This window comes from Monodelphis domestica, chromosome 7 (genome assembly GCF_027887165.1).
Source record: "Monodelphis domestica isolate mMonDom1 chromosome 7, mMonDom1.pri, whole genome shotgun sequence".
In the NCBI taxonomy this organism is placed as follows: Eukaryota; Metazoa; Chordata; class Mammalia; order Didelphimorphia; family Didelphidae; genus Monodelphis; species Monodelphis domestica.
The window spans coordinates 189,629,504-189,644,681 of NC_077233.1; the positions used below are offsets into that span (position 1 = coordinate 189,629,504).

A 15,178-nucleotide genomic window follows, 5' to 3' on the forward strand; every position below is an offset into this window, starting at 1 on the left:
CTCTCTGGAAGTGGAGAGCATTTTGTCACAAGTCCTTCATCATTGTATCGCTGAGGGTAGCTGATCCTTTCACAGTGGGTCATTCTACAGTGCTGCTGCTATTGGGTATGATGTTCTCCTGGTTCTGCTTCTTTTGCTCTACATCAGTTCATGAAGGTCTTAATAGCTTTTTCTGAAATCCTCCTGCTCATCATTTTTTATAGCACAATCGTATCCCATCACCTTCATATACCCCAATTTGTGCAGCCCTCTCACTTTCTAGTTCTTTTCCATCACAAAAAAACAAAAACAAACACAAACTGCTATACAAAGTGATATTCTTAAAGTTCAGATCTGATCACAGCACCTTCCTATTCAACAAACTGCAATGACTCCATGTTTAAAGCTCTTTATAAATGGGTTCTGTTCTTTTTTTTTTTAAACCCTTACCTTCCATCTTGGAATCAATACTGTGTATTGGCTCCAAGGCAGAAGAGTGGTAAGGGCTAGGCAATGGGGGTCAAGTGACTTGCCCAGGGTCACACAGCTGGGAAGTATCTGAGGCCAGATTTGAACCCAGGACCTCCCATCTCTAGGGCTGGTTCTCAATCCACTGAGCTACCCAGCTGCCCCCAAATGGGTGCTGTTCTATGTTTTCAGTCTTCTTATACTTTGTCTCCCCTCTGAAAATTCTGTAATATAGTATTATTGGCCTTTTGCTGTTCCTCAAATGAGACAGTCTGTCTCCTGACACAGCCTTTTTCCTGGATGTCCCCCACATCTAGAATGCTCTCCCTCCTCACTTTTGCCTTCTCGTGGTGTCTTCAGCCTCCTTTATGACAAAACCTTGAACAGCAGGTAGGTAGCTTAACGTTAAGAGGGGCAGGCCTGGAGAGAGGAGGTTCTGTGTTCAAGTCTTGCCTGAGACACTTCCTAGCTGTGTGATCCTAGACAAGTCAGTTAAATCCCCATTGCCTAACCCATACCACTCTTCTGCCTTGGAATCTATATTTAGTATTGATTCTGAAACAGAAGGTAAGGGTTTAAAAAAAAGTATGATAAACATGTTGGAAAATTGCAAACTAAATGTTCTCTGAGAGCTTGAGTGGGAAGGTCATCCCTGATTGAGAATCAAATACTTCATGAAAAGCATATGAATTGTGCTTTTAAGGATGGATAAGATTTGACATACAGAGGAAATTATAGGTATAATGAATGGCATAAAAAAAGACAACAGAATATTATTTCTTGGGGAAGAGAATAGTCCTGTTTAGATGGAATAAAATGTGTGGAGGAATGAAATGAAATCATAGTCTAGTACAAAAAAAGTCCTGTCAATCATGGAAAGCTTTGAATATGAGACAAAGGAGATAAGAACTTTATTCTATAGGCAGTAGGGAGTGACTGGCTTTTTTTTTTTAACTTTACCATCTATCTTAGAGTTGTTACTAAATATTGGTTTCAAGACAGAAGAGTGGTAAGGGTTAGACAGTTGAGGTTAAATGACTTGTTTAGGGTCATATAGCTGGAAAGTACCCGATGCCAGATTTGAACCTAGGACCTTCTGTCTCCAGGCCTTGCTCTTGAGCCACTGAGCCACTTAGCTGCCCCACTCCTGGAGATTTTTGAGCAGTTGAGAAACATTTATGTAAGGGGAAAGATCATTCTGGTTATGATATGAAGGATAAATTGGAGGGGAAGAAAGTAAAGGTAGGAAGCACTTTTCATTGTTATTATATTGTTCTAGATATGTAGTAATGAGTATACTAGGACTGGTGAGTGAGGGAGTCAGAAGGAGGGGATTCATACAAGAGAAGTTGTGGAAATAAAATCAATAGACCTGGGTAACTGATCTTATTTGAGAGGTGAAGGTAAGAGAAGAGTTAAAGTTTCAAATTCAGGAGACTGAATGAATCGTGGTTCATTGACCAAAATAGATAATTCTCTCATCAAAATGTCCTTCCTAACATGAGATCCAGAGAAGGTGATTCTTTCTGTTTCCTTGATACATTTCATACCTTATATCAGCAATGTCGAACCTTTTAGAGATGGAGTGCTGGCCCTCCCCCCTAGACCTTGTGCTTTGCCCCTCCCTCTCCACTTGTTGGCTACGCCCTACACAGGGGAGGGAGGAAGCGCTCCCATTGGGCTACTGGGCAGAGGGGTGGGGGATGTGAAAAAATGTCCTCAGGTACAGTGGCGAAGGAGAGGGGAGCAGCTCCAACTGAGCCTCTCGGTCTTTCTAGTAACAATCTCCTGGGGTATGGGGGAGCGGTGATGGCCGAGTGCCCATAGAGAATACTCTGCTTGTACCCATGCCATAGGCTTGTCATTTTTGCCCTGTATGGCGAGGTCTTTTTTCTAATTTTATTTTCTTCTAGTTTCCCCCGTGGTTAGCCAGGAACTTTACTCTGTCCAATCTTTTTCATTATTTGGGGCCCTCTTGGATTAGGCAAATTCTGAGCACACTGCAAACAGAAAGGGGGAACCCTAGATCCCTGGGAAGCTTTCATTTCTTTTGACAGCTTGTAGGCATCCCAGTTCCTTGAGGTTAAGAGGTTAGTGGAAAGAGGAAGAGATGTTTGTTGAATCTGGTTTATTTAATAGTGCTGGTCTGCTCAAAATGACATGTGAGTTTTTGTAATGAGGTTTGACTCAGATTTTTCTTTTAGCTCAGTTCCCTTTGGGGTAAGAGGTAGGCATGGGAGAGTGTGGCAGCAGAAGGGACTGTTTACGCTATCCTGAGTATCCAGAATTTGTAAAGAGACTTAGGATATTTTTTGTATAAAGACAACCAATCTGTTATATTTGTCTTGCCATGTCTGTTTGACTAGCAGACCGAGTGCTTAGGTAATCTGAGGCCATCTGATCAAGCTTCTCTTGCACTTGCTTGCACTGATGTTGATCTTCACTTGAGAATTGGCTTGGTTTGATCCTTAGAAGGTAGCACAGTGCCTAGCATACAGCAGGTGTTTAATAAATATCTGTGGATTGGTTGATGGATTGGTTCCCAGTAAACAGGTGTATTGTCATAGCCATGTTACTTTTGTTTTTCTAAAATTAAATTTTAAACAGCTCCTTCAGTCCTTATCTAGCAAAGTGATATGTAGCCTAAAGAACCACCAATGGCACTAGGGCTAGAATTGTTCATAGATTCACAGATAGAGTTAAACAGAACTTCACTCATTGAGTAAATGACTTGCCTACAATCACCTCTTTAGCTGGTAAGTATAAGTACGGAGATTTCATTCAAATTTTTTACCTATTGGTTTAGTACTCCTTCCCCAACAACATGCCTGTAGGAGCTTAGGCAAGTAAGTTAACTTTTCTTGGCCTCAGTTTCCTCATCATTAAAGTGAGAATTAGACCAGGAGGTGGGCTCTAAGGTTCCTTCCCTTTACAGTTTTAATATTCTTTGATTCTATATAATGGAACCACTTTTATTCTAATATAGTTGACCACTGAGAGCCAGTTTAAAGTACCAGATTTTGAAGCCAGGAAGACTTGGGTTCATATATTGCATCTGACACACACTGATTGTGTAACCTTTGACAAATCTCTTAACTTTGGTGCTCTTGTCAACTCCTAGAGTTTATAATTTTCAGAAAAGGTCCCAACCTGTATTGACAGAGGGTACTTTCCCCAGGATTTCCTCTAACAATGGAATCACAGATCCAATTCCTTTTTTTTTTTAACCCTTGCCTTCTGCCTTAAAATCAATTCTAAGTATTGGTTCCAAGATGGAAGAGTGGTAAAGGCTAGGCAACTGAGATTAAGTGACTTGTCCAGGGTCACACAGCTACAAAGTAACTGAGGCCAGATTTGAATCTAGGATCTCCCCTCCTGCTTTTTGGCCTGGCTTTCTATCCATTGAGCTACTTACTGCTTCTAGAGGTCCAATTCTTATCCTTGTCCTCTATGGTTGACATAAAATGTTAGAAAGTCCTGCAACACCAGGTCTGATAGAGAAACAGGAAGAGAATATGACCTCTCTTGAATAATCCCTAAGTGATCACTGCAGCAGTGAGTTTAGTCATCATGGATGACTTGACATAAAAGGTAGTACTCCTCTTTTCTCTGTAAATCCTATAAATTGGCCATTTTATTTATTAACTAGGTACCAAAAATGGAGCCCAGGAGGACCCATTCTTTTGAAGGGGAAAAAAAATCTACCAAAGGAAACATGGACTTGGGTGTGGTGGTTTGGTGGCATAGACTACTTGACGCCTGGCTCCTCCCCCTTCCCTTTTAGGAGACCATTCAGGAAAGCCCTCAAGGTGCTGTTGTCTCAGGACTTGGAGGCCACTTTATCTAGAGAGGCTTTCAATGTGTAGTCACAGGCTTAGTGTCTGTCCTTGGGAGTGAGTCCTTCGGAGAGCTCTTGAGTCACAGCTGCCTTAGTCTGGGATGTCCATCATTCTTGTTTGGAACATTTAGATGCTGTCTCCATCGTCTCTCAGTTGGTCCCTGGCTGCAGCCCTGATAATTAACTCAAGGTTTCTTGGGCCAGTGTGACAGCAGACTGAAGACCAGCAGACTTTTCTCTTGATCTCTCTCTCTGTCTTCTCCCCTTCCCTCCCTGATCTCCCTCCCCAGGCCTTACCTTGATGTCAGGGTGTGTTGTATCTGTCAAAGCATTCAACTGTGAGCATAGGTGTGTGGAGTACCTTTATTTGGAGAAAGAGAAGAGGTAGAGGCCAAACAGATTTATTTAGAAAAGTCCAGAAAAATCTTGTTAATCCAGGGTAGGAATTGTGTCCCAGATTGGTGAAGTATCCAAATTCCAGACTGTTCCAGAAACAAAGATGGTTTATTGTTGTAACTGCCATCCATCTAATGAATTAAGGGTTGCAGAGTACTTTCTTTCCATGTATGAGCTTATTTGAACCTCTGAACCACCCTTCAAAGTAAGTTCTGTAGATATTATTCTCATTTTACCAATGAGAAGACTGAGAATAATAATGGTTAAGTCAACCAGCAAGCATTTATTAATTTTCTACTTTGTTTTAGGGGCAGCTAGGTGGCACAATGGATAGAATACCAGCCCTGAAGTCAGGAAGATTCAACTCTCTGAGTTTAAATCCAGCCTCGGACACTTTCTAGCTTTGTAACCTAGGGCAAGTCACTTAACCCTGTTTGCCTTCATTTCTTTGTCTGTCATTTAGACGAGTTAGAGAGAAATGGCAAACCACTCCGGCATCTTTACCAAGAAAACTCCAAATATGGTCATGAAGAGTCAGACATGACTGAAAAACAACTGAATAACAGCCAACTTTGTTTTAGATACGGAGAACATTAAGAAACAAGTGTGCCTTTAAGCATGTACAAAATAAGTGTACTCTAAGGGGGAAGACATTAGTGGCGATGGTGGGTGCACTCAGAAAACATGGCCGGGATTCTAATGAGTGGGAGGCCAGAAGGAAATAGCTTCCAGGCATGGTCCAGTAGTTTGCCCATGGCCCAACAGCTGCATTCAGAGATGGGCTTTGAACCAGCTCTTCCGGACCACATGATAGTAGCTCATATTTAAGGTCTACAAAGTCCTTTCCTCACCACAGCTCTTAAGAAGTAGGTAGTACAAAGTATGATTTGTCCCCATTTTTAGAGGATGGAGCTGAGCCTCAGAGAGGCTGTTTAACAGCTCATGATAGAATAACTTGTGATAGAATTATGAAGGCACAATTGGACTCTAGGTCTCTCCTAACTCCAGGCTCTGTGCTTAAAGGTATGTGATATCATTGAGATAAGTTAATGACAGTCTACAATTCATATATGCATATTGTTTACACAGAATGAATGTACATATACACGCATGCATATAATGTGTGCACATATAGTACTGCTTAGAATTGTACTGTGTTTTATGCATGCATGTACATCGCATGTATCTACATATATGGTAATGCTTTGGCACTGAGACTTTTGGGACAGAAAAGCAAGCGCATACACACGTGTGCTCACACACATACACACCCTATCTTAAGAGATTATTTAGTCCAACTTCCTCATTTTCAGTGAAGGAAACTGAAACCAGATAGATAATATGATGACTTTCTCATGAGGTTCCTTAACTAGTTAGTGGCAAACACAGGATAGCAACCTGCCCTTGACTCCCACTATAGAGCATTTTAATATTATATATGTTTACATATATAGTTTTATTTTGAATATTTTATTTATATACCTATCTTAGTATTATATGTTTATGTATATGATATGTTATTATATTTATTGTGATGTGTAGTTTCTCTTGGCTTCAAGCCAACCCTCTCTCTTTCATTTTTGTCTCTGTGTCCCCAGAACAGAGTATAATGCTTGGCACGTAATAGTACATATAAATAAATGCTTATTGCTTACCTGATTGTAAGCAGGACTAGGAGTTTACTCATACTTCTCACCCTAAAAATGTAACAACTACTTTGGGACCATGAAAGTTAGCCCCTTTTCCATGGGACATTCAAGGATAGAGAGGCCTCCTCCCGCCCCTCCATCCCAAGCTCCCCAGCATGTGAAAAAGTACAGCTGTTGTCACTGGCCAGACCAGACTTGTAGGGGCATAGTTTTATCAAGGCATGAGAAGACTGGCAGAAGCACACTGTTCTTAGGAAGGTCAAAGAATCCTGCTAAGCTGCTAGTATCTTCTTATGAAGAAAGAGGCCCCAGTGGCATCCAGAGAACAAAACAGCCCCTTGTTAAGAATGTCACTCTTTGTAACTCTTTACTTGCTGAAAGGTCCTTCCACCTCCTCCTCCCCCAGGGCTGAGGCTGAATTCTCATGGGTTCTGAATTACTGGAATAGGAGTTAAGGAGGTTCTGTAATAACCTTTTAGGATAAGATCCTTTCAGACACTGAGATGTATCAGCATATCAGAGATGTTTGTCCGTGCAGATGAGGGTGGTCTCAAGACGGAGGTGGAATTGGAAGCTGCAATTAAAAGTACAGGGCAGACATCTTTTATGGGCGATAGGACTGACTTAAAAAAAATTTTGTGCTCAAGTAAAGAGATAGATGGTAGACAAAAATTTAGTTCTGTGGTTTTTATTTGTGTATGGCTCTTTGGCCCTTGGCCATTTTGACATGCCCGTAATCTTGATTTCTTCTTCCATATGCACTTCTACAGTCAACTTCCCTAATCTATATTTAGTCATTTCTCCATTAATCAGAGGAGCCCATTGCATAGATAATACAAAACATGAGATCATTTGGAAATCATTGTCTTTTGGACATAGACATTATATAGTGTGTGTATCTTTATATAGACTCTTCACACGTTTAAACAAGTTAGGTTGTGGGTATAATTTGGAGGGAATCCAGACTTGTAATTTCATTGGTAACTTCCAGTGTAGAAACTCCCTTCATCATTGCAGACCCGCAATCTGTCAGTTCCTTATAATCTTAGAGTGACTCAGGGTTCTGAGTCGGTTTGATGACTCGCACAATAATCATTCACAGCTTGTGTTAATCAGTCAACAGCATTTATTAAGTGTAGCGCCAGGCACTCTACTAGATACTGGGGATACAGTTACAAAAGTGAGCAGGTCCCTATCCTCCAAGAACTTAGGCTCTTCTACAGAGGGATAGAATCAACTCTAGGCTTTTGGGAATCCAGCTATGATTATAATGATCTCCTTTTGGACATGGTATTCTTTCCCTTGCCATGGTTATACTTGTTTGGCTAGGTGCCAGTTTGTCAACTTTCCTTCAGCGGTGGGGCTCAAACCTGAATTCAGTGCAGCAGACTGGGGCCAGGAACAGTGATTAGTTTATCTCATTCTGAAACCTTCACGTCCACTTGCGCATCCTTAATACCATATGAAGGTGGGGCAGAAGCAGGGCTTGTCCAGGGCTAGCCCTCCCTCTGATACACCTTATTGTCTCTGCTATTCTAATAGAAACCACATGGGATATTTGCAGACAAATTGACTTTTCTTCTCACAACTCACAGGGACTTCAGTTGTGCTTACATGGAGCATTGTCTTTCTTGGTTTATAGAATTACCTCTAAGAGTGCAAGTTCCTTTGGCTAGCTCCATTCCTTTTTTTAGTCATGTATATTCTTGATACCTGGAGACTTACAAAGCCAATGGACTAAAATTTAAAAGTGCCCAAGAATTCTATTGATAACTTTCACCCCAGTATGGATATGTATAGAATGTATATGTGTGTTGTTGTTGAGATGTTCAGTCATGTCTGATTTTTTGTGGCCCCATTTAGGGTTTTCTTGGCAAAGATAATGGAATGGTTTGCTCTTTCTTTCTCTAACCCATTTTACAGATGAGGTAACTGAGGCAAAGAGGGTGAAGTTACTTATGCAGGGTCACATAGCTCATAAGCATATGGGGCTATATTTGAACTCAGCTCTCCCCCTCTCCAGACCTGATGTGCTATCCACTGTGATATGCGTGTGCATGTGTGTGTATAGACATATATATGTGTATGTATGTCATAAAAATATACACACATACACATTCATATTTTTTTCCTTGATTCTTGGAGATTGTAGGTATAAAGAGCCACATATACAGAGTCCCAAAGTCTTAGTATAGTTGGAAGCTTTACTTGTTTAAATCTACACTAAGACTTTTGGGACACCTTGTATATGTCTGTCATTCAGTCAATAGGTATTTATTAAGTGCCTTCTCTGTGCCACTCACTGTGCTAGGAGATGGGGATGAAAGTGCAAAGAATGAACCCTGCCTTACCCAAGCTTGTGTTGTAACAGTTAATTTAGTCTCTTTAATTAAAAGTTATTATATTTTAGAGGTTTATTAAAGATTATTAGAAATCAAGGATAAAGAAATACAAAATAAGAAAAGCACGTGCTTAGGGCACATTAGCTCATTAACAACCTACTCACTACATCTTGCCTGCCAGGTAGAGAGACGCATGTGCTTAGAAGCGGAAGAAGAGAGGCTCTTGGGAGGCAGAGAGCCCTTTAAATACTAAATTGTGTTCTCGCACTCGGGTGAGGACTCAGGTGAGATTATAGGGAATTCTGGGAAGTACCAAGGACTTCTGGGGATTGAAGTCTGGGGTTCAAATCTCCATTTTTACAGCATCCTAATGGAGGAGACTGGTACATATATACAGATATATACAATGTAAGTATAAAGTCGATAACTAGGAATGTATCCATAGGAGTTAAACATAAGGTAGTTTGGGAGAAGGATCCTAGCAGTTGGAGGGATCAGGAAAGCTCCCGTAGAAGTGGTGCTTGGACTGCCTATTAAAGGAAGGAAGGTATTGGGCGCAGTGGATTTAAGGCGCAAGCACACCTCAGGCATAAGGAATGGCCAAAGCCAAGACACAGAGGTGGAGATGAGGAGTTTTGTCCTGTGTGAGAAGGCTGGAGGCCAATTTGCTTGGATTTCATGGGGCCAGCAGGAGAGAGATGCCCTGGAGGCTAGAGAGGTTGTTTGGAGCTCCCTCAGGAAGGGCTTTAAATACTAAACAGAGTTTCTGTTTTTGCTAGAGGCAGCAGGAAGCTACCAGGGTTGACTAAGTAGTGGAGGCACATGGTCAGAACTTCGCTTAAAGCAGTGGTCAGGATGGGCCCGAGTGGGGAGAGGCTTGAGCCTGGGAGACCAGTTAAGCTGTTACAGTAGTCTAAGGGAGAGGTGATGAGGGCCCGGAACTCACGTGGCAGCCACGAGAGCAGAGAGGAGGTGGACTTGAGAGATGGATAGCAGCCGTCCTTTCGGCCCTGACTCCTGCCCCATGGCCTGCTAGCAGATTTGCCTTTCTAATTAGGTTTGGTTTGTCCTGATACCTATTTTACATTCACCCTCTCACATCCCCAGCTGTGATTGAATATGGCACCCTTGGAAACAGGAAGGTGGGAAGCCAGCCTGTGGTGAAACATTTCCCACAGAGAACCAAAAAGTGAGCAATTAAGAGTTGGCTGTACTCTCTGTTTAAAATACATAGTCCAAATGACATCTCTTGTATCAGAACATATCTTTATCTTTTTCCTTTCTTAAAGGTCTTTTATGACTATGTACTCAATGTGGAGCTTCTCCTCAACACTTTTCTTTTAAAAACATTATTTCAAAAGCTTAGATTCTAGAATTGAAGACCTGGCATGTCAAGCTGTGGTAGAGGCATGCTTTGTTTGAACCCAGAAAATAATAAAAAACAAAACAACTCTTACCCTTTTGTCTTAGAATGGGTACTAAGGATTGATCCTAAGGTAGAAAAGTGGTGAGAGATAGGCAATTTGGGAGTTAAGTGGTTTACCCAGGGTCACACAGCTAGGAAGTGCCAGAGGTCAGATTTGAACCCATCACCTCCCATTTCCAGCCCTCCTGCTCTATCCACTGAGTCACCTACCTGCCCCCCAGAGAATACTTTCTGATGATATATTCTGGTGCTGTTATGAAGCTGTTGTGTGCTCCTCTGAGAGGTCTTTGAAGGTTAAAGGTGGTGTTCTTTTTTGTAAGAGGTCCTTGTAATTCAGGGGAGAGAATTTTGGGTACCAAATTGGATGTGATTGAATGTCACCAAAGTGGGAAGATAAGGTGTCAGTTGCCTCTTAAATAGCCCCAATGTATTTGATTTAATTATCCTTTTTTTCCCCCCTTCTATCTCTTTTTTCCAATAGAATCCCTGTCCAGAGTCTGGTGCTTCCTTCCTTTCCAGAATCACATTCTGGTGGATTTCTGGGTAAGGACACTGAATCCTTGGTCTTTCTTGTATTTTTGAGCTTATTGACTCCATAGATTGGGCTATCTTCTCTACTTGTGTGGAGGTATAGTGGCCAATAGAAATTGTGTATTCATGAATGGATTGGTACCTCAGTTTGCCCATCCATACAAAGGGAATAGTAATACCTTCTCCACAAACATGCATACATACCTCTCACTAAAATTGAGAGTTATAAAAATTAAAAACCCTTTGAATCATTGACAGATACTGAACCATGTGAGTTTTTTCTCTATATCAGTAGTGCCAAATTCAGATAGAAACGGGGGCCATTAAAGGATCTCTTTGGACCACATATTGATTTAGTTTCAAAATGTAATATTTTCTATGTTTTGTTGCACTTTTATTTATTTTGTTAAATATTTCCCAATTGCACTTAAAAAAAAAACAAACCAACCTTACCTTTTGTCTTAGAATTGATAGAAGAATCAATTTCAAAGCAAAAGAGTGGGTAAGGGCTGGGCATTTGAGGTTAAGTGACTTGCTCAGGGTCACACAGTTAGGAAGTGTCAGAGGCCTTATTTGAATCTGGGACCTTCCATCTCCAGGCTTGGCTCTCTATCCACTGAGCCACTTCATTGCCCCCAATTACACTTTTAAAACTTTTTCATTTTGTTTTTATTTGTGGTTCCTAATTCTCTCCCTCCCCCACCCATTGAGAAGGCAAGACATATCATAATCTATATACATATGAAGTCAGATAAAACATTTCCTCCTTGGCCAGGCCCAAGTACGTTTTATTCTAGTTTGGGCCATAGTTCAGAGTGTTGTAGGCAGTGTGCAGCCTGTGGCGATATGTTTGATACTTCTGCTCTGTGATATTTTCCTGAGATTTATCCTGGTATTTTTTTTATCATTAGAATGATCCAGAATGGGAGCTCCTTCTTCATTAGGAGTCTGTCTCCTGGTACTGACATACAGATCTGTGTAGCCTCTCACAAAGTTCCTCTGTTCTTCAAATGTAGGTTGATGGTCCAGGGATATAAATGTCCTCTGGAGGCTACAGATTTGTGGTCCCTGAACCGAGAAGACACCTCCAACCAGGTGGTGCCTGTTCTGGTGAAAAACTGGAAGAAAGAATGCGCCAAGACAAGAAAGTAAGTGCCAAGTTCCATGGATGGGCTGATGATCTAGGTCTCTGACTAACCAATAGAGAGCAGCCTTCCCAAGAAAGTCTGTGATAATGTAAATTTGGGCATCTTACCGATTGTTAATCGTGGTATTAACAAGGTACAGGTTATTTGTTTAGAGGATCCCTTTACACAGTCTTAAAAAAAATTGTTATCTTCGGTCTTTGAATTAATACTAAGTATTGATTCCAAGGCAGAAGAGTAGGAAGGGCGAGGCAGTAGTGACTTGTGGGTTGTGACTTGCCTAATTGTCACATAATTAAGAAGTGCCTGTGTCAGATTTGAACCTAGGTTCTCCCAACTCCAGGCCTGGCTCTCTATCCATTAAGCCACCTAGCTGCCTCTTCTTTATGTTCTTTTAATTATCGAGGATCCCAAAGAGCTTTTGTTTGTGTCAATGATACATATTGGAATTTATATTAAAAATATATGTATATATATAAATTAAAACTGACAACTTGAAAAAATCAGTTCATTAAAAATAATAATGATAAATCCTATTCATGATAGCATTAAAATTTTAATGAAAAAAATTTCCAAAACAAAAAAAATTTAGTGAGGAGGAATATTGATTTACATATTTTTTGCAAGACTCTCTAATGTCTGACTTAACAGAAAGCATTTTTACATTCTCATATCTGTTTCTGCACTCAATCTCCTGTGATACATTTTTTTGATTAATGTACATGAAGAAAATTTGACCTTCCATACATATGTAGTTGGAAAAGAAAGAAGTATTTTATAGACAAATAATGTCTTGATATTGTTATGAAAATAATTTTGACAGCATGAATCCCCAGAACAGGTCTCGGGGACCCTCAGAAGTTAGAATACCACTCTTTGAGCACTACTGGTGTGGTGTATTAATTAAGCCAAGATCATGAATTCCATCTCCATACAGACCAGGCATATTTTGGGGGGGGAAAGCCCTCCTTCTTAGCTATGAACTGCAACTCGAATCCTTGGCAGGTTAACTCACACTTTATTCATAAGGGATACTAGGCAAAAAGGAATCCGTGATTTTGTGCAGCTCTCACAGATACTACTGGGAAAACACAGAAGTACAAGACCAGCTGTTGCTATGTCAGTAGCTTCCTTTTGTAAGCAGAGGAAATTATATTTGGAAGCCAGATGCTTTTAGGCATTATTGATTATTGGGAGAGTAAACTGTGGGGGTGTTGTGCATTGCTAGTTTGGTATGGTTATATAGGTTAGGGAAAGTTATGTGTTCTTCTGATTGGCTGTGTTTATTCACACCTAATCATGTTCTTGGCTTCAAGTTATAGCTGTTGATACCAGAGTTTGTCTAGTCTTAGGTTGTATCTCCTGAGGAAGAACTTTGATCCCTGACTTATTTGTGCACAGGCCCTGAACCTTTCTTAAATGAGGGATGCAGGGGAAGTAACTTACCCTGGCATATTCTAGCTATTTTTTATATGGTACAAGCATTCCAGTCTCATAGAATGGAAAAGACCACAAAACTATTTTGCCTTTTTATGCTCTCTTTGTAAATTAGGACTAGGAATCACTGAAGTACTTGAAAATGAAGTGTGATCCTTAGAGTAGCTAGATAACATTTATTTCCTCACAGCAAAATTAAGACTGTACATTATAAGCAAGCTCAGATACCTGCCTTCCTCAGTTTAGCAGGGCTTTAGGGAATATAATTCTCTGTGTAAACTATCATCTTTACCTCCTACTTCACTTGTTACCCTATTTTTTGTAAATTTTATTAAGGAAGATCTATTAAGTACAGTGAAATTTTTAAAATGTCTTATTTGTACAACAAATAAAAATTAAAACAAAAATGGATGGGAAGCAAGTCAAATCTAGTCATTATTATATTTAAAAAATAAGTTTATTGATAATTTGTTTTTTATATCATCATACTTTTGCCCAATATTCCTTCCTCTCTCCACCCCACAGAGCCATCCCATAAAACCTATTAGAGAGAGAGAGAGACAGAGAGAGGAGAGAGAGAGACAGAGACAGAGACAGAGAGAGGGAGGGAGAGAGACAGAGAGAGACAGAGACAGAGACAGAGACAGAGAGAGGGAGGGAGAGAGACAGAGAGAGAGACAGAGACAGAGACAGAGACAGAGAGAGGGAGGGAGAGAGGCAGAGAGAGAGAGAGAGACAGAAACAGAGAGAGGGAGGGAGAGAGACAGAGAGAGGAGAGAGAGGGAGAGAGAAACACAGAGAGAGAGACAGAGACAGAGAGAGGGAGGGAGAGAGAGACAGAGAGAGAGACATGAGTCAGAACTGATCAGCACATGAAAATGTCTAAAAACATATGTGTTGTGCAAAACCTTTGGACCTCACACCCCATAGAAGGAATGGATTGAGACTATTTTCTCATACCTTTTATTTGAAACATGCTTGATGTTTATAATTTTGCCACAAATGTATTACTATATTAATTCTCATCATAGTTTCCAAGGCAATCAAATGATATGTTCTGATATTTCCTCACAAATTACCACACTTGCAAGGTCTATGAATCGCTTAGCTCAAAAGAAACATGAGATGCACACATTGAGAGATATTTCCATCCCAAATGTTTTATACAGACTATTTGTGCCTAACCTGTGGTAGAGCCTTTTAGGCTCACATTGGTCTGATCAATCACAGTCGGACACATTGGGACGTCATTTTGGTTCTCTTTGAGCCCTCACTCAATATTCTTTGTTAAATAAACCAGAGAAATCTCTATTTCCATATGTTTTTGTTCAGTTACAGATATTGCCTCCATTTCTCCCCACTTCACCCCAATAGTCTCCTAAGCTTAAATATGCACCAAGGTTACTGGCTATGCAATTTAACAACTGTGTAATGACCAGTAAAAAAATCATAGTAAGAAAAGTCACATAACCAGTTATTTCTAATGATTAACTCTAGAAATACCCATTATTGAACTCTTACTGTTGCCAGTTAAAATCTTTTCTCAAAAATTCTCTTCATAATGTTGTGTCACAAAATGAAGTTTTTTTCATGAAATATTTCTTCCGATTCTTTCTCCTTAACACATAAATCATTCAGCTTCTCAGGAAAGAAGTTCTTTTGGTCCTTTCCGTAGTCATAACAGCTAAAATATACTCCAGAATGATAGTTAAGTTGTAACTTTCCAAGATTCCATTCCCTCTTAGAAGTAAGGGATAGGGGCAGCTGGGTAGTTCAGTGGATTGAGAGCCAAGCCTAGAGATGGGGGGTCCTGGGTTTAAATCTGGCCTCAGACACTTCCCAGCTGTGTGACCCTGGGCAAGTCACTTGACCCCCATTGCCTAGCCCTTACCACTCTTCTGCCTTGGAGCCAATACACAGTATTGACTCCAGGATGGAAGGTGAGGGTTTAAAAAAAAAAGGAGTAA

At 40.5% G+C, this 15,178-nt stretch overlaps 1 protein-coding gene across 5 annotated transcripts in view; it reads left to right on the plus strand.

Annotated features, from left to right (window-relative positions):
* ABCC1 (ATP binding cassette subfamily C member 1) overlaps window positions 1–15,178 on the plus strand; it is a 184,071-nt gene that overhangs the window by 73,875 nt on the left and 95,018 nt on the right. For all 5 annotated transcript variants that reach the window (XM_056806199.1, XM_056806200.1, XM_056806198.1 and 2 more), the window contains exons 6-7: window positions 10,580–10,641; window positions 11,646–11,777. In XM_056806199.1, the coding sequence (XP_056662177.1) occupies window positions 10,580–10,641; window positions 11,646–11,777 (194 nt within the window). The remainder of the gene's footprint in view (window positions 1–10,579; window positions 10,642–11,645; window positions 11,778–15,178) is intronic.